The 23,939-nt window shown below is 42.1% G+C and overlaps 1 protein-coding gene across 2 annotated transcripts in view; it reads right to left on the reverse strand.

Annotated features, from left to right (window-relative positions):
- Positions 1-594: 594 nt before the first annotated feature.
- MKRN2 (makorin ring finger protein 2) overlaps positions 595-23,939 on the reverse strand; it is a 41,723-nt gene continuing 18,378 nt past the window's right edge. The window contains exons 7-9 of one of the 2 annotated variants that reach the window (XR_003942424.1): positions 15,415-15,559; positions 14,068-14,324; positions 595-606 (exon numbers count right to left, since the gene is read on the reverse strand). Coding sequence is in view for 1 of the 2 variants with exons in the window: in XM_030205655.1 (XP_030061515.1) it covers positions 14,178-14,324; positions 15,415-15,559 (292 nt within the window). In the remaining variant the exon portion in view is untranslated. Of the gene's footprint in view, positions 607-13,775; positions 14,325-15,414; positions 15,560-23,939 lie in introns of those variants that run through there. The other variant, XM_030205655.1, reaches the window with a different exon arrangement.

Raw genomic sequence — 23,939 nt, forward strand, 5'->3', positions numbered from 1 at the left:
AACAGCTTACCTCTGTGCAGTCATATGCGGGTACTTCCGTTTGAAAGCCAACACAGCTACAAGGTACCTGTGGAGGAATAGCCTAGTGGTTAGTGCAGTGGACCTTGATCCTGGGGAACTGGGTTTGATTCCCAGTACAGATCCTTGTGACTCTGGGCAAGTCACTTAACCCTTCATTGACCCAGGTACAAATAAGTACCTGTATATGCTATGTAAAATGCTTTGACTGTACTGGCAAAAACCCACAGAAAAACTGTATATCAAGTCTCATTTCTTTTCCCTTTTTTTCTATAGGTAAAATTTCTATAGAAACTAAAATGTACATAGAGTTGAAAACTACAATCACTGTATGTTTTCCAATTGTGTGGCTAAATTTGCCCCAGGAACACCATCCCTGGATATTGCACCTTGCAATCCTGTGGATAACTTTAGACAAAGTGAGAACTCTTGCCCCTTCTAGCAAAACCACACTATCATCTAAAAACAGATTTCAAAGTAAAGCAGTTGCCTTTTAAACAAAAGTTCTGAATAGTTGATAAATGTTGTTGGTACAATTAGCATGTTGGTGATACAAACTTACTCACTATCAGTATCCTTTACCTTTTTCTGTAAAGTGGCAGGGTAATTTTAGGGCTGTCATCAGGTAGGTATTTCATTATGCGGAATTAAAAGCCTGACTGATGAGTTAAGTTACATCTACTGAGCAAGGTGAAATCTTTTATTCCAGTTGACAGTTTTAGAATGGTAGTCCAGGTCATGGTTTTAAGTGATCTGGAGTACCGTTAATCCTTTGTAACTTGGCGTATCTACTTCATCTATGAAGACTTTGCAAATAGTGCAGAATGCAACTTTATTTGATATCATGTATTCAGTCAGCTACACAGTTGCTTATCCAATTATATTGGCTGCCAGTTGAATCAAGTGCTTTTAAAAATACTGCTTTTGATTCATAAGGCTCTAAAAGATGAGTCTGCTTTTTATTTGTTAAATGTTTTGAAGATCTGTAGACCAGGGAGAGTTCTGAGGTCAGAAGGAGCCCAATGTTTGTCAATTCCAGTATTGAATGGATTTACATAAGAATAGCCACAGTGGATCAGACCAATGGTCCATCTAGCCCAGTATCCTGTTTCCAACAGTGGCCAATCTGGGTCATAAGTACCTGGCAGAAGCCCAAATAGCAGCAGCAATCCATGCTACCAATCCCAGGTCAAGCAGTGGCTTCCCTATGTCTATTTCAATAGTAGACTACAGCCTTTTCCTCCATGAACTTGTCCAAACCTTTTTAAAACCCAGATGGGCTAGCTGTTACCACATCATCTGGCAACAAATTCCAGAAATTAACTATTTGTTGAGTGAAAAAATATTTTCATGTAACTGCATTGTGTGTCCCCTAGTCCTTGTACATCTTGAGAGTAAAAAAAAATTGATTCACTTTTACTTGTTCTGCACCACTCAGGATTTCATAGACCGCAATCATATCTCCCCTCAGCCATCTCATTTCCAAGCTGGAACCCTAACCTTTTAGCCTTTCTGATATGAGAGGAGTTCTCATCTCCTTTATCATTTTGGTTGCTCTTGAACCTTTTCTAATTCCACTATATCTTTTTTCAAATATGGTGACCACAATTGAACATAATACTCAAGCTGAAGTCACACCATAGAGCGACAGAGGCATTTTAGTATTCTTGGTGTTATCATCCCTTTCCTATTAATTCCTAGCATCCTGTTTGCATATTTTGGCTGTCACTGCACACTGGACAGAAGATTTCACGGAATTGTCTATAATAACACATAGATCTTTTTCTTGGGTGCTGACCCTCTAGATGAACCTTAGCATCAGGTAACTATGATTTGGATTGTTCTTTTCAATGTGCATCACTTTGCATTTGTGCACATTAACTTTCTTCTGCCATTTGGATGCCCAGTCTTCCAATTTCCTAAGGTCTTCCTGCCATTTTTCATAGTCTGCATGTGTTTTAACAACTTTGAAAAGTTTTGTATTATCTGCAAATTTAATTACCTTGCTTGTCATTCCAAGTTCCAGATCATTTATCAATATATTAAATAGCACTGGTCCCAGTACAGATCCCTGTGGCACTCCTCTATTCACCCTACTCCATTGAGAAAAATGGCCATTTAACCCTATCCTCTCTTTTCTGTCTAATAACTAATTCCTAATCCACAACAGAATATTGCCTCCTCTGCCATGACTGTCTAATTTTCTCGGGAGTCTCATGTGAACTTTGTCAGAAAATTCGGAAAATACATTAACCAGGTCACCTTTATTGACATGCTTTATTCCTACCTTTCACATCTTCAAAGAAATGAAGCAAATTGGTAAGGAAAGACTTCCCTTGGCCAAATCCATGCCAACTGTCCTATTAATAATAAAATACAAACCAGAGTCCTAACTTAAAGAGAACTATGAGAAGACTGACTTTGAAGAATTATAAATCAAATATCCAAAATATGGATCCTAAAGAAAAAAATATTTGTAAGTGGAGATTCTCAGAGTGTTAACGCACCCAAACGGAGCAGCAGCATAGGTAATATCTGCATCTAAGGATGGACAAGTTTCTTGAGCATTAAACTTCTCCAAAATTTTATATGTAATTTAAGCAAACAAAACCAGTGCTCCCAAAATCATATGGAAGACTCAACCTAAATAAATCATTTAAACTTCAAAGTCTGTCCACTCATGCACTCAATAAACCTTATGTATACCAATGTTCTCAATACTCAAGGGGATAATATCCCCTTTCCCCATCCTATCACAAGTTCTGGAAGTATATCCTATGTATTTATTTTAAAGACTAACTCTCCTCTCCTCCAGATTCTGGAAGTATATTTTCTGTTTGTATTTTAAAGATAAACTTATCCTTTAAAACCTACTGCTGTTCTTAAATTGTTGTTTTATCTCTGTATAAGCAACTTCCCTTAGAAATTTATCACAGAAATCTATCACTTAAATGTACGCTAATACAATATTATAATGTATATTATTGTATTAGTGTACATTTAAGTGATAGATTTCAGTCTGCATTCACTGTGATTTCCAAATAGTTGACAACCATCTTGTTGTTAACCATTTTAAAATAGTGGGCTGTTGGATCACTGGTTTTTTTCCCCACCCTGTTTCACCTTTCTTTTGCCGTACCACCTTCCAACTGGTTCCCAATGTTGCAGATCTTGGAATTATCATTGTTATCTTTTGAGCTACAGGTAAAACACCTCAGAGGCATACCCAGACACCCAATGGGAGCAGGCTTGAGCCCAAAATGGATGGGCACAGGACCCCCCCCTGCCAATCTGGCATCTTACTTTAATCCTTTAGTAGTGGGCTGGCAGTGAGCAGCGACTCATACCAGCTTCTTGTGCCAGCCCTGAGCTGTCCCTTGAACAGGATGTTACATCAGAGGGAAAGCTCTAGCATGAGTCATGCTGCCAGCCCAGCACTGAAGGATTTAAAATGTACCAGAGGCAGTTAAAAAAAAAAAAAAAAAAAAAAAAAAAGGCCAGAGCACCAGGAGTCTTCAGCTACCAGGGTTTGGGGATCTGCGCCTGCCACTGCTTGGTGGGCCTGAGCTCAACCCTGGCTATACCACCAACACCCTTGTCAAGTTCTGTTTTCTTTGCCTTCAACCAATTTTGTTGGATCCATTCATTCAGTCTTAGACCATTGCCCATAGCTTACTGTTATGCTAGCTTTAATCATTTCAAAGATCAACTAGTGCAATCACCTACCCTGGATTCCCCCAGACACTCCCTATATAAACTCCAATCTGTTCAAAATTTAGCCAGTAGTATTCTCTGTCATGCTAGACACACTGACCACATCTCCCCTCTCCTGCAATACCACTAATGATGCCTGTTTCTTACCAGATAAAATTCAAGGTTCTCATCTTAAACCTACAAGACACTGCACTCCACCAGCCCCTCTTATCTTCTGCCTGATAGTTCCTTACACTCCTTCTCCTACTCTGTGCTCACTGGAGGATCTTTGACTCTATTTGCCTCCTGTGTGCCCAGCCTGAGTCCACAAATTCCTCTCTGCAATGCTTTATCTGTCCCTTCTCTCAAACTTCCTTCCAAAACCTCTGTCTTGAAGCATCATATCCATGATGTAAATCTTCTTTGACTCACATGTTCAATTGCATTTGACTCGTATCACTAACCATTCTCTATAGCTTTCCCTTACCTTGATCAACAGCACTGTGTGTGACTTTAAGTCTTTAACTTTCCTGTCTGATACTGTAGTTCCTTTCCCAATCTTTTAGTTGAACATTATACACCACTTTGATGCATTTTGCAAAAAGTAATATATTAAATGCACAAAACCATAAATAATGTATAACATAGAAAGCAGCTTAAATCTTATCTACCACTGAAGATGGAACTAGCAGAAATTTCCCCAACCCACTATTCAATCAGATTTTTCACCAGTAGTGCAGAACAGGGAAAAATTCTTTGAGATTACTAATACCGGTGGTGGAGCTGGCCGACCCCTGTGTATTTTGAACCTCCAGCACTTTTAAGCACATTTTCAAAGGAAAACACCCTGCAGTGTTGTTTTGTACAAATATAGCCTGTACGCTTTGCACCTGTTGAAAGTAAGCAAATGCAATTAGAAAATGAAAATCTTCTGCCTATATTTCTGTCCCTCCTCAGAGAACAGCCTATATCTCTATAGAAAGTACAGTTGGTGTGAGAGGCAATAGGTTCCCCTAAGTGCGTAAATGTGCTTATTCATGTCAGATCTTTTTATGTTTCATTTATAAAATAATATTGCTGGGCTATCTTTATACGAACTGTGGTGTGATACCTTTTGCTGTTACATTGAGATATGAGTGGGTGTAAAAAATCAGACACAGTGATTAGGTCCCAGCTAAGCCAAGCACTTGCTCTCACTGCTCAAAATAAAACTGCACCATTTATACCATACCACTCCTTTGTAAAACTTTATTAGTAGCTTACAAAATACTGAAGTTATTCCAACATTTTTCTATTCAAGGCACTATGTGCTAAATTATATACCACTCCACAATCTTATTTTTTTTATATACACAGTGCAGGTCAGCCAGTAGATGCCAACACAACCCAATTTTAAGAATATTGCCACACAATTTTGAAGTAAATGAGAGCTGAAGGTTCACTGTCTTAGTTTATCAGTAAGCCAGTGTGATTTAGGACAGGGGCAGCAATGATACAGCTAGGAAAGAGGGTCCAAACTCTGAAGCAGTGGTGTTCCACCCAGGTGTGGGACTGGACCCAGCTGGTGGGTTTTTAGGATATCCACAATGACTATGCATACCAAGGAAGTAGTGCACACAAATCTCTCTTGTAAATTTAATCTGACTGCGGGGGTATGCACTAAGGACCGCTATTATGGCTATTGCTAGTATTAACAGACTGGGCAGCCCATTTTTTTAGTCTGAGAACCCAAATCGGAACTAAAAAGGTGCTGTAAACATTTCCATGTATTTTATTTTTAGCTACCAGATTACTAGAAACTAAAGAGCCCGAGAGCATAGTGCTAAAAATTCAATTAAGTTTGAACTGAAATACTTTGAAAAGATGACTGAGTAAAATGCATGAGGTGTTAATTACCTAAGACCTCACCTCCCTTCTTACAAAAGGACAATGGCTATAAGAGTTCGCTGAATGTAACAGTGGCATGACAAATAGTTGGGGAATTATATAAGAAATATATATCAACCAGAGTTACAAGTTTGTTGCAATTAACATGATACAAGCTTTTGTTTACTAAGACACTAAGCTCACTTTAGCCCCTCTACACCAGCAACATAAGAAAAAGCATAGTATGAATTATTAGCTAGTACAATTGGGGGTGGATGACAAACCTTTCCTTCACTGTGGCCATCCAAGACTAAAGGGTGGGGTAGGTGGGTGCAAAGTGCCATGTTCTCAACCCTCATAGGCTGTGGTTTTCCTAGCTCTGCAGTAGAATCATATTTACCAAGTTGTTTAGACAGGGACTTTCTATCCATTAGGTAAACATCAAAGTGGTTTACAATAACTGTCTAGTAAAAAAAAAAAAAACACAACAACAAAAAAAAAAAGACAAGCAAAATACAGCTGCAGGGTCAAGTCCAGGCCAGTGAATCTATGCATCAGTCTTTCCCAAGGGGGAAGTAATAAGTCTTTAATCCTGACTTGAATTTTGTCTTTGCACTGACATTTCTAGACAAATGTAGAAGGGGGGCTCCAAAGCAGTGGGGGTCACTATAAAGGGTAGCGGTTTTTCCTCCAGTCCCCCCCCCCCCCCACAAACTATTTTCCATCACAAGCCTGCTCGTGAACAGTCGATTTCTTTAGGAGGGTAAGGGGCTCATTTTCAAAGTATTTAGACTTACAAAGTGCCATACGTTACTATGGAACATTGTAAGTCTAAGTGCTTTGAAAATAAATGCATGGTAATTCCCATTGGATTGTTAACAGTCTGGCACCATGTTAAATTAGTACATTGAACAGCCAATGCTCACCAGCTCAGAATGGGTGGAAAATGCATGGTAAATAGCCCAAACTACAGCTGCGTACATTTGTAAACTCCATTGCTACTGGCATAGTAGCTCTCCCACAGAGCAGGGAATGTCCAACTGTTAATAAAGAAAGTTGTCCCACTGCAGCTGCCTTATTTTTTTGTACTTAACATGCATTAGTCCTTAGTGCAATGTAATAAACGGGGGTCTACCACTCTTAAAACAAGGTGGCTCAGATCAAACCCAACACCAGCAAGTGCCTGCTCTAATCAGCTTAGAAAGTAGGTTCTAAAAGTTAAACTTCCAACAAAGGGAAAATGTTTTAGGACTAAGCTACAATGCCACCTTTACAGGTTAATTTAGCAATTCTCTTACAAATAAATGATGTGTTTAAGCTGTGGCAGTTAGATAAGCATCTTCAGAATAACTGAAAAGTAAAATAAATATCAGCACTGAGTTTGTTTAATTGATAATAGCAACAAAAATTCGAGTTAAAAAAAATTCAGTGCTCATAAGACTACCTATATACAGTTAATCAGCCTCTTATAGGCAAATCCTCCAAAGCTACAGAAGCAAACATTTCAGTAATGAAGTTAGGATGCCCTATTTTCTTAGAACTGGATTAGGAGGAATTTCAATACAGTTATAGTCCCAGTAACAACTCCATCATTGTTAGACTCTTGCAAAGCACCAGTAGTACATTTTCCTGTTCCATTGCCCAGATGGGTGTGATGATTAATGTTGCCCCCTGCCACAATTAAGCTTTCAGGAATGTTGAGCAGTATGATTTTTATAAGTAGATAAGTATTGCCATACTGGGATAGACCAACAGGTTTATTTTCGAAAGAGAAGGGTGGCTATCTTTTGACACAAATTGGGAGACGGGTGTCCTTCTCCCAGGGTCGCCCAAATCGGCATAATCGAAAGCCGATTTCGGCCATCCCCAACTGCTTTCCATCGCGGGGATGACCAAAGTTCCCAGTGGCGTCGGAGGCATAGCGAAGGCGGGACTGGGGTTTGCCTAACAGATGGGTGTCCTTGAGCGATAATGGAAAAAAGAAGGGTGTCCCTGATGAGCACTTGGGCGACTTTACTTGGTCCATTTTTTCTTACGACCAAGCCTAAAAAAAGGTGCTCGAACTGACCAGATGACCACTGGAGGGAATTGGGGATGACCTCCCCTGACTCCTCCAGTGGTCACTAACCACCTCCCACCCCGAAAAAAACAACTTTAAAAACTTTTTTTGCTAGCCTGAAATGTCATACTCAGATTCATCGCAGCAGTATGCAGGTCCCTGGGTTGGGGGGATGTGTGTGTCAGCAGAGGCATAGTGAAGGCGTGGATGTCCTTATTTCAAATATTTTGGATGTCCTGAACTGCCTCCCCCCCCCCCCCCCACAGGGACGGCCAAATTTCAAGGGAGTGGAGGAGTGGCCTAGTGGTTAGAGCACAGATCTTGCAATCCAGAGGTGGCCCGTTCAAATCCCACTGCTACTACTTGTGATCCAAAATCCAAATAAAGGGTGTCGGAGGCACAGCAAAAGCATGGACATCCTTCTCACAGAAACATCTACATTTTGGATGTCCTCAACTGCTGTCGCAGGGACAGAAGCATAGCGAAGGACGTCCTTCACCCATACTCTTTAAAAAAAAAAAAAAAAAAAAAAAAAGGATCCAAGATGGCCGACAGATCGGAAGCAGGGTTAGTTGCTCTCTAGACAACGCGAATAAATTTCCTCATACCTGTTTTTGAATATCCAGAAGGGCATGCCGAAGAGAAAAGGGAAACCGACGGGACCTCCTCTCCCCCGGACAGAAATCCCTGGACCTCGGCAGACATCAATCACTGCTTTCCTGGTGTCTACTCCTGCAGGCGTATCTGCTGCAGTGCGAGGGAAAGCACAGGCTTGGCGAGCGATATTTCGCTCAGCCCGCTAGGCCCTACTACTCCTCCATTCCCACAAGCCAGCAGGGCACTTTCCGGAGAGCGAAATCGGAACGCCACTGAAGGGGAGGCAGGCTCCACTTGAAAGAATGGCTATGGGAGAGAAAATGGAAGGATTCCAGCCATTTCGAGCCCCAGCGGCTGACACGGATCAGCAAGCAGAGATTTCGCTGTTTGCTGAGGCGATCCAACCACTGACGAGACTGGCCGAAATATCGCTGGAGGCGATATTGACTGCTCTGGAGAACCTTCACAAGGTCTGTGTATCTTTTATTACGGTATCACTCAATAATTCCACTCAAATAAAAGATATGAAAAGCAAGATGGAACTTCTTTCAGCTAAACAATTGAAAAACGATCAGGAAATGTCTAAAATGCAAGAAATTCAATCGCAAATGCTGGGAGAGAAACTTTTGATCTCTAGGAAAATTGAAAATTTAGAAAATAACATGAGAAATCTAAATCTCTGAATACTCAATTTTCCAGTTTGTGATTTGATTTCACCGAGAGAGATGTTCTTTAGACTATTGAAAGAACAATTAAAATATTCTGAACAGATGTTACCTCCACTACAAAAAGTGTTTTATTTGCCAACGAAAAGTTGCACAGTCAACTCAGCAGGAACCTCTCTCAAAAGAAGAAATACCAGCTTTGGAATTATCTGCTTTCCTGGAGCAATCCAGGGAAGAGATAAAACAGAGATCAACATTGCTTGTGACATTTGTATTTCTGCAAGACAAGGAAGCCTTGCTGAAAACCTACTTTCAGAAAGTTAACAGATTTTCTTGGTGGAAAAATCTCGATTTTCCATGAAATATCTAAATGGACACAACAACAGAGAGAGAAATTTCTAGAAATGAAGACAGAAGTGCTTTCTTTACAAGCCCGTTTTCAACTACGTTTCCCCTGTAAATGCTTAGTAATATTTAAAGATCAGAAGTATGTATTCTATGATGATAAACAACTGTGTGATTTTCTTAAAGCCCGGAAGGGAACTGGACAAGTCCATACACCTTAGAGGGATTATAATCAATGAGTAAAGCCTTAAATGTAACTAGATATTATTTCCTTTTTTATGCCAATTCCCTTTGGTTATCAAAATCTTGGATCCCACTATGAGGCATATTTTCAAAGCACTTAGCCTTCCAAAGTTCCATAGAAACCTATGGAACTTTGGAAGGCTAAGGGCTTTGAAAATATGCCTCTATGTGGACTAAAAAATGACACCAAATTATATATTTCTTTATAATGATTTTTTGTGTTATTCATTTGGATTAATGGTTGTTATATCTTAAAAGATTGTATGTCTTGATAATTATTGCAAATTATAAATAAATAATAATTAAAAAAAAAAAAAAGAGACATCCCTGACAAGCACTTGGACGTTTTTTTTTTTGTTACATTTGTACCCCGTGCTTTCCCACTCATGGCAGGCTCAATGCAGCTTACATGGGGCAATGGAGGGTTAAGTGACTTGCCCAGAATCACAAAGAGCTGCCTATGCCTGAAGTGGGAATCGAACTCAGTTCCTCAGGACCAAAGTCCACCACCCTAACCACTAGGCCACTCTCACCTGGACTTGTATTTTTCTAAGGTTGTAGATGGCTATTATACACGCAGCTTCTCTGCATGGATGAAGCCGTCTTTGGTATGCGCAGAGCAGTCACGCATAATAATTGGCTGCTCTGCACTGGCTTCCCCGCCTTAGGAAGGAAATCGTGTGCAAATGAGCTAACAGTGAGCAGCTCATTTGCATGCAATTTCCTGCATGCCTGATCGCTAAGGGATTGGTAAGGGCTTTTTTCGTTGTTAGTGCACTGCAGTGCCCTCTAGGGTGCCCGGTTGGTGTCCTGGCATGTCAGGGGGACCAGTGCACTACGAATGCTGGCTCCTCCCATGACCAAAATGAGTTGGATTTGGTATTTTTTGAAATGGGTGTCCTCTGCTTCCATTATCACCAAAAACCGGGGGCAATCTCTAAGGTCACCCTAAATGTTGAGAGTTGGGCATCCCCGACCGTATTATCGAAACGAAAGATGGCCGCCCATCTTGTTTCAATAATACGGGTTTCCCCGCCCCTTCACGGGGATGTGCTGCAAGGACAACCTCAAGAAAACTTGGGCGCCCCGTTCGATTATGCCCTTCCACAGGTCCCTCAAGCCCAGCATCCTGTTTTACTGTTCTGAGATCTTGTAAGGTACTGGTGATCTGGATTAGCTATGTTGGAAACAGGATGCTGGACTTTTGGCAATGGTTATGTTCTTATGAGTAAGAGTTAATTCTGAGTCCAGCTTGATTTTCTTAAGCAATGTTACTACTGAAGAGGAAAGTTGCAAATAAAGGCCTGTGTTGGTATAACGCAAAAGAGGCTACTTCACACTGTTGATGGAAGCCCACAGGAGGAGGTAGGGAATGACAACCCAACCTCCACTCTAACCCTCAACAAATTACAAGATGTGGCATTTGTACTTGAACATTTACCACATCACTGATATATTTAGAAAGTTTATAGTTTTATACTGTATATACTGATAATTAAGGGGCCCTTTCACTAAAGCTTAGCCCACGTGCTAATGGGCATCACATTTTATATCTATAGACCACATGGCACTTAGTGCATCTAATGTCTGTTAGCATATTCTAAGTTTTAGTAAAGGGGTCCCTAAGTCTCTCAACATTTTTGTTCTCTTGTTTATTCATGTCAACTGTATGTTTGTTATTGTGATTAACGCATTATCTATGTTTTGTGTTTGCTATTTTAATTGTGTATTTTACTGCTGATTCAGCCTGTGTGGGTGAAATACAGCCACATCGAGTATTATTTATTTCAATAAAATTTAGATTTCAATCCATCACTGTAATATTTTATTTTTTTATTTTTGTTACATTTGTACCCTGCGCTTTCCCACTCATAGCAGGTTCAATGCGGCTTACATATTATATACAGGTACTTATTTGTACCTGGGGCAATGGAGGGTTAAGTGACTTGCCCAGAGTCACAAGGAGCTGCCTGTGCCTGCAATGGGAATCGAACCCAGTTCCCCAGGACCAAAGTCCACCACACTAACCACTAGGCCACTCTTCCACTGGTAGAGTAATCTTTGGGATTTAGAGTTTCTAAATAGTTAAACAGCTAGAGATGTTTCTTCTAACTAGAGCAATTATATGACTCCACATCCAGGGTATAAGCCGAGTCAGTTCTGGTCTTAACCCATGGGATCCAGAGAGATGTAGCTATTTTTAAATTTTTAATTTGAGAGCTCAACCGGGCGAACAGACCTGTATCAGTATGAATGCCATGACCTAAAACCAAGACTGTTACCCTACCTATAATCTACAGATAGTCAACTTTACAAGAAAATCTTCATGTAAAAACTAATTTGATAGCATATTTGATACTGCAATGGCTTAGGCTGCTTCTCAGCTCAGTGATTTGCTGTGATAATCCATCAGATCCTGACTCCCGTCATCTCTGGGAAAAGTACTTCAGCATCAAACCAGTATTTTGAGTACTACCAATCAGGACGGTACAGCGTTGAAACATCCACAACTGAGAGGCTGTACTGGAACATACAGTGGAACCCAGATATAACATGCCCTGCAATAACACCATCATGTCTTGGCTCCCCCCCTTTCTTTTTTTTTTAACTCTACATGCAGCTCTTTTTGTAACACATCAATTTTTGGTTCAATTCTGTTCATGTTCTAGTGACCCTGCTATAACGTGAGGGGATATTTTATGGATCCCAATCATAGTGTTAGAGTGGGGTTCTGCTGTATGTAGCAATACTACAGTGCCAGAGTTTCTGCATGATTTAGCAGACCAAAACCCCTTCTGCAAACAATTTTTGTAAACGTTTAGCTCCCAGTAGCATACATTTGTACTTAAAGCTGCTGACAAAGGCTTCACATGCACTTTCCCTCCTTCCCTCCCTCTCTCATAGCGATAGCTTTATTTCCTTGCTACTCAGCTTATTGGTGTGGATAGCAAAACTGTGCCCAGCTGAGGCCACAAAACTGTGGAAAATCTCACAGATTATATACGTCAGTCTCTGTTTTTACCAGTAAACAATACGGCTGCAATCCTCTACAGCTTTCTACCATATGCACAGAGCAAAAAGGGTGTTTAACTTACTATTTCACTAACTGTAAGAGCACTTCAGCTACAAGGTACTGCTGCACAACAGAAGAGAAAAAAAATTCAGAATGCTTCCACGTTCCTCGTACTACCTGTCTAGATGCATGCTGAGAGTTTATAGATGTCACCTTTTGCACTTGTCTCTGAAAGAGGCACCTAAATAAATATGTAGTATATAATCAAGATTAAGTATCAGCCTATGGTAAGGTATCAAGCATACGAAAGCACTTCACATTCCTATATGGACTTAGATAACCCGAAGTACAAGTACTAAAAATCCACTACTTCATTAAAAGCACGATTCAGAGAACATGCGTGATGAGCCTTGCTCACACAGGTCAGTTTTTTTGTACCTGATGTTACTGCTCCTCTCTCTGTTTTGCTTTCCAGAACCATGAAGGAGCTCATTTTTGAAACAGAAAAACATCCACAAAGTGGCACGTGGGTGTTTTTGTTGGCCAAAACTTCCAAATCACTATTTTTGAAACCCATTTCTAAGACGTTTTTCTATGCCGTTCATCTGCAGTGCATCAAAAGGGGGCGGGATTTGGGTGTTCCCAAAACTTAGGAAGTTTTTCTGCCACTATGGAACAAAGCAAAACCATCCAGGGCTAAAAGTTAGACATTTAGACCCGTTTCAATCACAACTAAGGCATAAAAAGGTGATCTCCCCCAGTGGTCACTGACTCTCTCCCACCCCCAAAGAAATGAAAAAAAAAAGAAAAAAAAACCAGTACATACCAGCCTCTATGACAGCTTCAGATGTTATGGGCAGTTCTATTAGATCAGCAACTAGGTTCCTAAAGTAGCCTGGTGGTCGGTAGAGAAGGGGACCCAGGCCCATATTAGACTTGGGGTGGAAAGTGTGAGCCCTCCAAACTCGCCAGAAACCTACTGTAACCACATATAGGTGACACCAGCACCATAAGGAGTACTGTAGTGGTGTACACTTGAGTAAACTGGGTGGGTTTTGGAGGGCTTACTGTACAACATAAGGGGGTAACAGTGATGTGTACCTGGGACCCTTTATGTGAAGTCCACTGCAGTGCCCCCTAGCACGCCCCGCTGCTCTGCTGGGATGTCTAAGAATGCAAGCCCAAGCCCCCCCCCCCCCCCTTACATCCCAGTGGTTTGTTTTTGGGCGTTTTTCCTTTGGATGAGTTCCCCCCCCCCCCCCCCCCCCCCCCCGAAACTGGTCACAAAAGAAAAACGCAACGAGCACAAAACGTCTACAAAATGGCCATTTTCAAAGCAAAAACACGTTTTTCTGGTTCACAAATTACAATGTTCACCACTGATTTTTGGACATTTTTCAGCAAAATGTCCAAAATCGGATTTAGACATCATATCGAAATGACCCTCTTAATCTTCTATCATGCAATAACTCTGCTTTTGCAAAGAATGGTATTTCCTAATTAGTGTGTCCTTCGTTTTATTTTCTTGCTGCACAAAGATGTTGATTATGTCAAGGCTCTAACTTGACTTTTTTTTTTTTTTTACCCCAAGTGGTGTTTAATGCTACTGTCACAGTAAGCAAACCTCTCTAATAAATAACTGAATTGATACACAAGGAGGTGTCCAGTCCTTGAGCTCTCATTCTGAGGGAGCTGTAGGCTCTTGCTCTACTCCTGAGAGGTGCATGAACAGCTCTCCCAACTCTGCCACTTCATCTTCAGCGCTGGGTGTACTCCGATTTTCTCTATCTTCAATGAAATCCCAAAGTCGGACAGAGTTGAAGAACTGGAAGAAGGCAGTGAAGCAACAAGATTATAGCAAGATCCTGCTACTGTAAAGAGGAACGATTCACATCACACCATGAAATTCTCACTGAATCTAGGAACCACCGCCCGAGACCTTTTATTTTATTTGTTACATTTGTATCCCACATTTTCCCACCTATTTCTAGGCTCAATGTGACCTTTCAAATCACCCCCCCTCCCCTTAAGTAAGTTTAAAGAGTGGAAGAAAACAGAGAAAGAGATTCTTTGGAGGATTACTGCATCTCCTTCAGGACCTGATTTTCTAAGGTGTTTTCTCAGTCTGTGTCTAAAAGAACACAACTTAGTAAACCTGGCCCTTAATGCACCGTTGCACAGTCCTGGAAAAAAAGCACAGAGCTAGAAGCCCCCTTACCGCCCAAATTCTCTGTCAGCCCCCACCCTCTCCTCACCTACCCACTCTATTTCCATGATCCCTAGTAGAAGCTTCCCTTACCTCTTCCCCCCACCACCACCTCCCCAAGCAAACTAAGAGCCATGAGTGCCACAGAAGAGAAAGGAGCACTAAAATAAACCAATTCCAGGAATAATATGTATAGAATGTTTGTACGTTTGGGGAGCTCGCCAGGTGCCCAGGATGCTGGGCTCGATGGACCCTTGGTCTCTTTCCCAGTGTGGCATTACTTATGGGTTAAAATGTACATAATATATGTCTCGGGTTACTTTTAACCTATTACAATTTAATAGACTATGTCCAGCAGATTTTAAAAATTAAAGAAACAGCACAATACTTTGCAAAGATTTACATAAGTACATAAGTATTGCCATACTGGTGCAGACCAAAGGTCCATCAAGCCCAGCATCCTGTTTCCAACAGTGGCCAATCCAGGTCACAAATACCTGGCAAGATCCCAAGATTTGAAAACTAGATAAAATTTTCTCTCATCTCTCTGAATGTTCAATCTTCTGCTAATGTACATGTTAAAAGTTCAGACAGTTTGGACATACCATGCATCCTATGGGTACAGGGCAGGCTATTGATGAGAGCAGTCACATACAGAGTGGCATAATAGTTGTTGGCCCACAAAGTCTACCTACTATGCCTGCCTTACCCGGACGGTGCCCTCCGAGCTGAGCTGCTTCCGTGGTTTCTCAGGTTCTGCTCGTGTCCCATCAGAATAAGCGTGCAGGTACAGACATTTTCCTCCAAATGGGCAGGTTCCTTTCCCTTGCTCAAAATATTTGCAGGCCTTTTTACTTAAAAAGAAAGAAAAATAAAAAACAATGCTGTTAGTATTTAACATTGAACCCACACTGCTAGAGGGTACATCACAGATAGCATCAAGCATCCTCATATTGAACAAAGTAGGTCAGATTCTATAAGATTCCCAAATTCTCTAACCCCTTCTCTATATAATTCTTTCCAACTTCTGTTGGGTTGGAAAGGACAAGATCCAGGAACAGTGGGAAATCTCTCCAATTCTGTTTACTTATGCTGAAGCTTGTCCCACATGCTATGAATAAGCCAGCCACAGCTGCTATTGCAAAACTTTCCATGACTTCCCCCAAGATTTGAACCCAGGCCCTTTATCCATAATCCAGCAGGTCTGCCCATCTAATTACTTTTAAAAGCACTTACACATGCTTTTTGGCTTGGTCAAGTAAATAAAAGAGTTGGCTAAAAAGTGCCAAAACCCGATACCAAGAAAGGCTTAATAAATACAATTAAATTTTAGTTTTGATGCTACATTTGAATGGGTCACACAAAGATGACACCTAATAGCTGATTTCTACAAGGTGCCCTGGGGCAGGACCCCCCAGCCAAGGACTGTTGCAGCACTGAATGGGTTAAGGGAACTGAGAGGGGGACTAAGAGGGGGGAAAAAATCCCTTCTTAGTTGAAGTCTAATAGTGCCAAATCTGGAAGCCTAGAGTAGGAAAAAATATAGTAACCTGTTTATTAGAACTAAATCCCAAAAAAAACAATGACCTTTAATGTACACAGATGTGAACGATAAAATGTGGCCAGATTTGTCATTGTCCAATTTGTTGAACTGGAATGAAACAAATATTACACAAACCCCCACATCTAAACAATAGAAAACTTTTGGCTAATGCCATTAACAAAGTATCTGCTCCAGGAGTTAAAACTGCTTGAACATATGCACATTAAAGAGCTGGGCCAATAAACCTACTTCATACTGAGTGGAGGAGTGCTAGTGGTTAGGGTGGTGGACTTTGGTCCTGGGGAACTGAGGAACTGAGTTTGATTCCCACCTCAGGCACAGGCAGCTCCTTGTGACTCTGGGCAAGTCACTTAACCCTCCACTGCCCCATGTAAGCCGCATTGAGCCTGCCATGAGTGGGAAAGCGTGGGGTACAAATGTAACAAAAAAATATATATATATTTCTTCGATAGACAAACACAGCGGGGGTGACACGAAGGTTGATGCAGAAAAGACACGTCCAGAGGACTCAAAAAAGTTCACATCAGGTGCTTTGTTTAAGAAACTAGTGGACGCGACATGAGTCGTGTTTCGGCTGCAGAGGCCTGCCTCAGGAGTCCTTATGAACTTAAAATGAACACTTGACTCATTGCAGTCCTGCGTTTTGGCGCAGTTAGCGCCAGCCTCAGGAGTCAAAATAATACGTCAGTGTTGGAAAAAACATAATGTTTTGACTCCTGAGGCAGGCGCTAACTGTGCCAAAACGCAGGACTGCATCGAGTCATGTGTTCATTTTAAGTTCATAAGGACTCCTGAGGCAGGCCAAAGCATGACTCGGGTCGAGTCCACTTGTTTTTTTAATTTTTTGCTACATTTGTACCCCGCACTTTCCCACTCATGGCAGGCTCAATGCGGCTTACATGGGGCAATGGAGGGTTAAAGTGACTTTGCCCAGAGTCACAAGGAGCTGCCTGTGCCAGGAATCGAACTCAGTTCCTCAGGACCAAAGTCTCTTAAATAAAACACCTGCTGTGAACTTTTGAGTCCACTGGACATGTCGTTTCTGCATCATCCTCCCTTGTCACCCCCGCTGTGTTTGCCTATCTGTGTAGCTGTGCAGAGGACAGGTATATTTCTTCAACATACAAAGTGCACAATTCAAAAACAAAGTGCTATAAAGCAATTTTGCTGAGTTCCTTTTTCCACTCACAAAATCAAATCACACTGCTATAGTTTTTCTTGGTTGTAGATTTTCCCTTTCTACACTTATTTTAATGTAGAACAAAAACCTCTCTCTCAGTATGATATAAAGATTTATCTAAGAACACCTGCCATCTAGCAAAATCTAAATACTAGCCAGGCAGTTTAATCTGCAAGTCAGCAATACACTAAAATTTCTAATCTGCCTCAAGCCTCATTGGCCTGCACCCAAATGTCTGTAGAGAATTTATAATTTTGATAAGACTTTAAACAGATAATTGTTAAATGTTTCTGAGATGATAAAGGAGTCAAGATCCAGTGAAGGTATGCATAGCTACCAACTGTTTAATATAATGGGCTAGGAACCAAGAAACTTGGGTTCGAATCTTATGTCTCCCACTGACATGACATTAGCGTCCTGATTTAGGCACTAAACACAAATGCCAAACTACTCTAATTCATTCTCCTTTCAAAGATTTTGTATCATACAGATATTTTAAACCTATAGTAGGGACTGTGTTGAGATTTTGGTTCTTCTAGTGCAGGGGTCCTAAATCCAGTCCTTGCGACACACCCAGCCAGTCAGATTTTCATAATATCCACAACCAAAATGCATGAGATACAGGGCAGGCCTTAGCACTTGCAGGGCCTTGTGTGTACCAGTTTAGAGGGACCCCCCCACTCCGCCAGCATGGTTTGTCATCTCCCCTTCTTTCAATCCCGCCTATCTTAAAACTTTTCTTGCTCCGTCTTCAAATGTTGCCGGCTGCAACAGCGATCGACATATGCTGCTTGTGGCCTGCTCCAAAGCCTTCTCTCCGACATGGTGAACTGGATAGAAAACTGGTTGACCGACAGGTGGCAGAGGGTGGTGGTAAATGGAATCCGCTCAGAGGAAAGGATGGTGAGCAGTGGGGTTCCTCAGGGGTCGGTGCTGGGGTCCATTTTGTTTAATATATTTGTGAGAGATATTGCTGAAGGGTTGGAAGGAAATGTTTGCCTTTTTGCGGATGACACGAAGATAGCCAATAGAGTGGATACCCTGGAGGGAGTAGAAACGATGAGAAGGGATCTCCGAAAGTTAAGAATGGTCAAGGGTCTGGCAGTTAAAATTTAATAAACTAATCAAATTTCTGGGTAACCTATAAAGGTCGGTTTCTAATATTACAATTGATAGACTGTTACAGAAACCACAATAAAGATATATTGATATCACAAAAAAACTTTTTTGAAAACAAAAAATGAAAAATAAATGTGTAAATTATAAAATATACTTATATATGTTGGTTTGTGCTCAGTTTTTTTTTTGGTGTATTACAGTGACTTGGCAGTTCAAAATGTGTATAAACACCACACTTACATCATTGCACACCCTACCTCCATCCTAGTCATAATGTCGAATAAAGGAACGATATTGTTTATCCAAAAAACTGATACTCTATACATAAAAAATACATAGCAGCTACTTAGCTTAGGTAGAGTATGTGCAAGTCCAATCGTTTTCTTGCTATAAGTTCTTGATCACTGCAATACTTTTTAAATATCAGTCTGTGTAAAGTTCTTGGTGAAAAATCAATATTCAGAGTTCACTCTGATGGAGGTAGGGTGTGCAATGATGTAAGTGTGGTGTTTTTTTTGTGATATCAATATATCTTTATTGTGGTTTCTGTAACAGTCTATCAGTTAAAATTTAATGCCAAGAAGTGCAGAGTGATGCATTTGGGGTGTAGAAACCCAAAAGAGAGATACCGAATAGGAGGGGAGAGATTAGCAAGCTCGACTCAGGAGAGAGACCTTGGGGTGTTGGTGTCGGACGATATGAAGGTGAAGAAACAATGTGACGAGGCGACGGCTGTGGCTAGAAGGATGCTAGGCTGCATAGAGAGGGGTAGATGCCCCTCTACAAGTCGTTGGTGAGGCCCCACTTGGAGTATTGTGTTGTTTTGGAGGCCGTCTCTGGCTAAAAATGTAAAAAGACTGGAAGCTGTGCAAAGAAAAGCTACGAAAATGGTATGGGATTTGCGTTACAAACAGTATGAGAGACTTGCCGACCTGAACATGTATACCTTGGAGGAAAGCAGAAACAGGGGTGACATGATACAGACATTCAAATATTTGAATGGTATTAATCCGCATACAAACCTTTTCCGGAGACGGGAAGGTGGTAGAACGAGAGGACATGAATTGAGGTTGCAGGGGGGCAGACTCAGAAGTAATGTCAGGAAGTATTTTTTCACGGAGAGGGTGGTGGATACGTGGAATGCCCTCCCGCGGGAGGTGGTGGAGATGAAAACAGTAATGGACTTCAAACATGCGTGGGATAAACACAAAGGAATCCTGTTTAGAAGGAATGGATCTATGGAATCTTAGCGGACATTGGGTGGCGACGCCGGTATTTGGAGAATAAAACCGGTGCAGGGCGGACTTCTACGGTCTGTGCCGAGAAAGGCAGGGACAAATCAAACTCGGATATACATATAAAGTATTACATACCGAGAGGGACTAGCAAAAGTACACCTGAGAATGAGGTGGATAGAGCACCGTTCACGGAAGAGAGTGTGTATCAACAACTTGGAAAGCTGAAGGTGGACAAAGCCATGGGGCCGGACGGGATCCACCCCAGAATACTGAGGGAGCTCAGAGAGGTTCTGGCGGGTCCTCTTAAAGACTTGTTTAATAAATCCTTGGAGACGGGAGAGGTTCCGAGGGATTGGAGAACAGTGGAGGTGGTCCCTCTTCACAAAAGTGGGGATAGGGAAGAAGCTGGAAACTACAGGCCGGTAAGCCTCACTTCGGTTATTGGAAAAGTAATGGAAGCCATGCTGAAGGAAAGGATAGTGAATATCCTGGAAGCCAATAAGTTGCAAGATCTGAGACAACATGGTTTCACCAAAGGGAAATCGTGCCAAACGAATCTCATTGAATTCTTTGACTGGGTGACGGGAGAATTAAATCAAGGACGTGCTATGGACGTCATCTACTTAGATTTCAGCAAGGCTTTTGACACGGTTCCCCACAGGAGGCTCTTAAATAAACTAGACAGCCTGAAGATAGGACCTGAAGTGGTGAACTGGATTAGAAACTGGTTGACGGACAGACGCCAGAGGGTGGTGGTGAATGGAGTTCGCTCGGAGGAGGGAAAGGTGAGTAGTGGAGTGCCTCAGGGATCGGTGCTGGGGCCGATTCTGTTCAATATATTTGTGAGTGACATTGCCGAGGGGTTACAAGGTAAGGTTTGCCTTTTTGCCGATGACACCAAGATTTCCAACAGAGTGGACACCCCGGAGGGTGTGGAAAACATGAAAAAAGATCTGAAGAAGCTAGAAGAATGGTCTAACCTTTGGCAATTAAAATTCAATGCGAAGAAATGCAAAGTGATGCACTTGGGGAGTAGAAATCCAAGGGAGACGTATGTGTTAGGCGGGGAGAGTCTGATAGGCACGGACGGGGAGAGGGATCTTGGGGTGATAGTATCTGAGGACCTGAAGGTGACGAAACAGTGCGACAAGGCGGTGGCAGTAGCTAGAAGATTGCTAGGCTGTATAGAGAGAGGAGTGACCAGCAGAAGAAAGGAGGTTTTAATGCCCCTGTATAAGACGTTGGTGAGGCCCCACCTGGAGTATTGTGTTCAGTTTTGGAGGCCGCATCTTGCGAAGGATGTTAAAAAAATGGAAGCGGTACAAAGAAAAGCTACAAGGATGGTATGGGATTTACGTTCCAAGACGTATGAAGAGAGGCTTGCTGACCTGAACATGTACACCCTGGAGGAAAGGAGGAACAGGGGTGATATGATACAGATGTTCAAATATTTGAAAGGTATTAATCCGCAAACGAATCTTTTCCGGAGATGGGAAGGCGGTAGAACGAGAGGACATAAAATGAGATTGAAGGGGGGCAGACTCAGGAAAGATTTCAGGAAGTATTTCTTCACGGGGAGGGTGGTGGACACTTGGAATGCCCTCCCGCGGGAGGTGGTGGAGATGAAAACGGTAACGGAGTTCAAACATGCGTGGGATATGCATAGAGGAATCCTGTGCAGAAGGAATGGATCCTCAGAAGCTTAGCTGAAATTGGGTGGCGGAGCAGTTGGGGGGAAGAGGGGGTGGTGGTTGGGAGGCGAGGATAGGGGAGGGCAGACTTATACGGTCTGTACCAGAGCCGGTGATGGGAGGCGAGACTGGTGGTTGGGAGGCGGGAAATACTGCTGAGCAGACTTATATGGTCTGTGCCCTGAAAAGGACAGGTACAAATTCAAGGTAAGGTATACACTTATAGGTTTTTCGTTGGGCAGACTGGATGGACCATGCAGGTCTTTTTCTGCCGTCATCTACTATGTTACTATGTTACCTTGTTGGGCAGACTGGATGGACCGTTCAGGTCTTTATCTGCTGTCATTAACTATGTTACTACTATGTTACTATGCATTCCACCCCTCCAGAAAGAAGACGTATCAGAGGGCAAGGAACAGGTCAGAGAGAAGAAGCTTGCTGCTGATGACATCTGAAGAAGAAGCGAGACAAATTTTTGGATAGACAGGGGATTGAAGGAGAAGGGGAGATGCCAAGCAGTGTGTGTGGGGAGGGGGGAGCAGAATAGCAGCAGCAGCAGCAGCTCAGAAATCTGGAGTGGGGAGTGTGGGGTTGCCCCCTTCCTCTATGCCCATGGGGGCCCCCAGGAGTGCAGGACTTTGTGCAGTTGCCTGTCACCCCTGCTTAAGGTTGGCTCTGATGAGATAAATTTGCATGCACTACTTCCATTGTATGCAAATCTATCTCATGGGTATCCTGAAAACCTGACTGGCTGGGTGTGTCCCGAGCTGAAAATTGCTGTACATTGAGAAGCTTTCAATATTGCCAGAATCAGCAGTATGGATGGACCTTTCTCCCTGTAAAATGCTAGGAATGCGTTCCTACTGCAAGATTTTCTTATTCTTTTCACAGAGTAAATGCCAAAATTGCTACTTGGCAGGATCTGTTAAATGGATGTGGAACACAGTCAAGGGATCAGTATCAAGAAGTCAGTCAAGAATTCCAGAGAAAAACATTTAGAATAATTTTTGTTTTTTTTAACATCTAGTGGGGGTACAGCACTAATACATACAAGAATTAGACCCCACACCTGAGCATTTTCACATGCCCTCTCAAAAGGTTGCTAAAACTGAAATGCTATGAAAAGCATAGACTGTAATGGTATTTCTAATGAGAACAAACAGGGATGCACATGCATATTATTATATATACATACAGTAACGAAAATTCAACTTTCCCCATAACTGGAAGAGAGATGGGTAGAAAACTCCCACTGAAAAAAGTCCTCCAGGCTCTCTATCATCTGAGGTCTACATGCAAGCCAGGACACGAGGCGAACAGCCAAATTGTGTGTGTTCCCTCCTGTTCATCTGTGCTTATACAACAATGACATTGAGCAATTGACCAGCTGAGCCTTCTGTGGGGGATCCAAAACAGTGTGCCCCACAGACAATGAGGTCAAGTGCACAGACAGCAGGGCTGAGAAAACAAAGCTGGTGGTTAAAGTCAGGGGCAGCTGCAAGCTCCCATTCCTGAAGTATTAATAGCAGACACCCTGATGTGACCGATAACAGTGCCTTCTACAGCTGAAAACAGAGCAATACAATGTAAACAGAAATCTAGCAGAGGGCTCAGAATGGAACATTCTGGAAGCCCTGCTGTAAGCTGAACCCAGCTAGAAACCTGATGTAATGGAGTCGGGGCTCTGCCATCACTGAAAGGGCAGGAGTGGTCCCCTCTCCAAACTGGAAAGAACTATAAAAAGGGCCTTGCATGTATGAGCCCAGAGAAGCAGGACAGGCTGACTGAACCCACAGCTGGATGCTGGATCTGATGTGACCAAAATCGGCCACTTCACTTGAGGCAGCACTTTCACTGAAAAGCCCCAGCGACATGCTGCAAACAAGGGAGAGAGGAGAGAAAAGAACCCATCAAGAGGAGCCAGTGTACCGAAAGAGAGGTAACCATCTGTTGGGGAAAGAAGAAATAAAATTCAAGGTTTTTTAAGAAGGACCTGGCATCCAGGCATACCCAGTCAGAGTAACTGAACATATGTTTACATCTGTAATTTCACGCTTGCATTCTTGGGGAGGAAAGCACGGGAATCCCTTTAATCCTATCTCTCCCTAGAGATATAACCATCACTTGTGAGAGACTGAAGGAGCTAAAGAGTTTTGCGTCTGAGCACATTACTAAGCTGCAGGCGATGAACGCAGTTATCTCTAAGGGAACCTATCAACATAAAAAGGAGAGAGCAGACGAAGACACCAACCTGGGAACCATCCAGAAGAGGAGAAGGAAAAGGAGTGCTAAGAAAAGCAGTGAGGTCAAGGCCTTGCAAAAGCCACTTGTGTTTTGTCTTCTGTAGTGCATTTGTCTGATCTGAGGGATCACCTAACCAAGGTGTTTTACTTAATATTCTATATTTTACATTTAATCCATTTTAATTAGGGGCAGCTTGCT

The sequence above is a fragment of the Microcaecilia unicolor genome, chromosome 6, assembly GCF_901765095.1.
Source record: "Microcaecilia unicolor chromosome 6, aMicUni1.1, whole genome shotgun sequence".
In the NCBI taxonomy this organism is placed as follows: domain Eukaryota; kingdom Metazoa; phylum Chordata; class Amphibia; order Gymnophiona; family Siphonopidae; genus Microcaecilia; species Microcaecilia unicolor.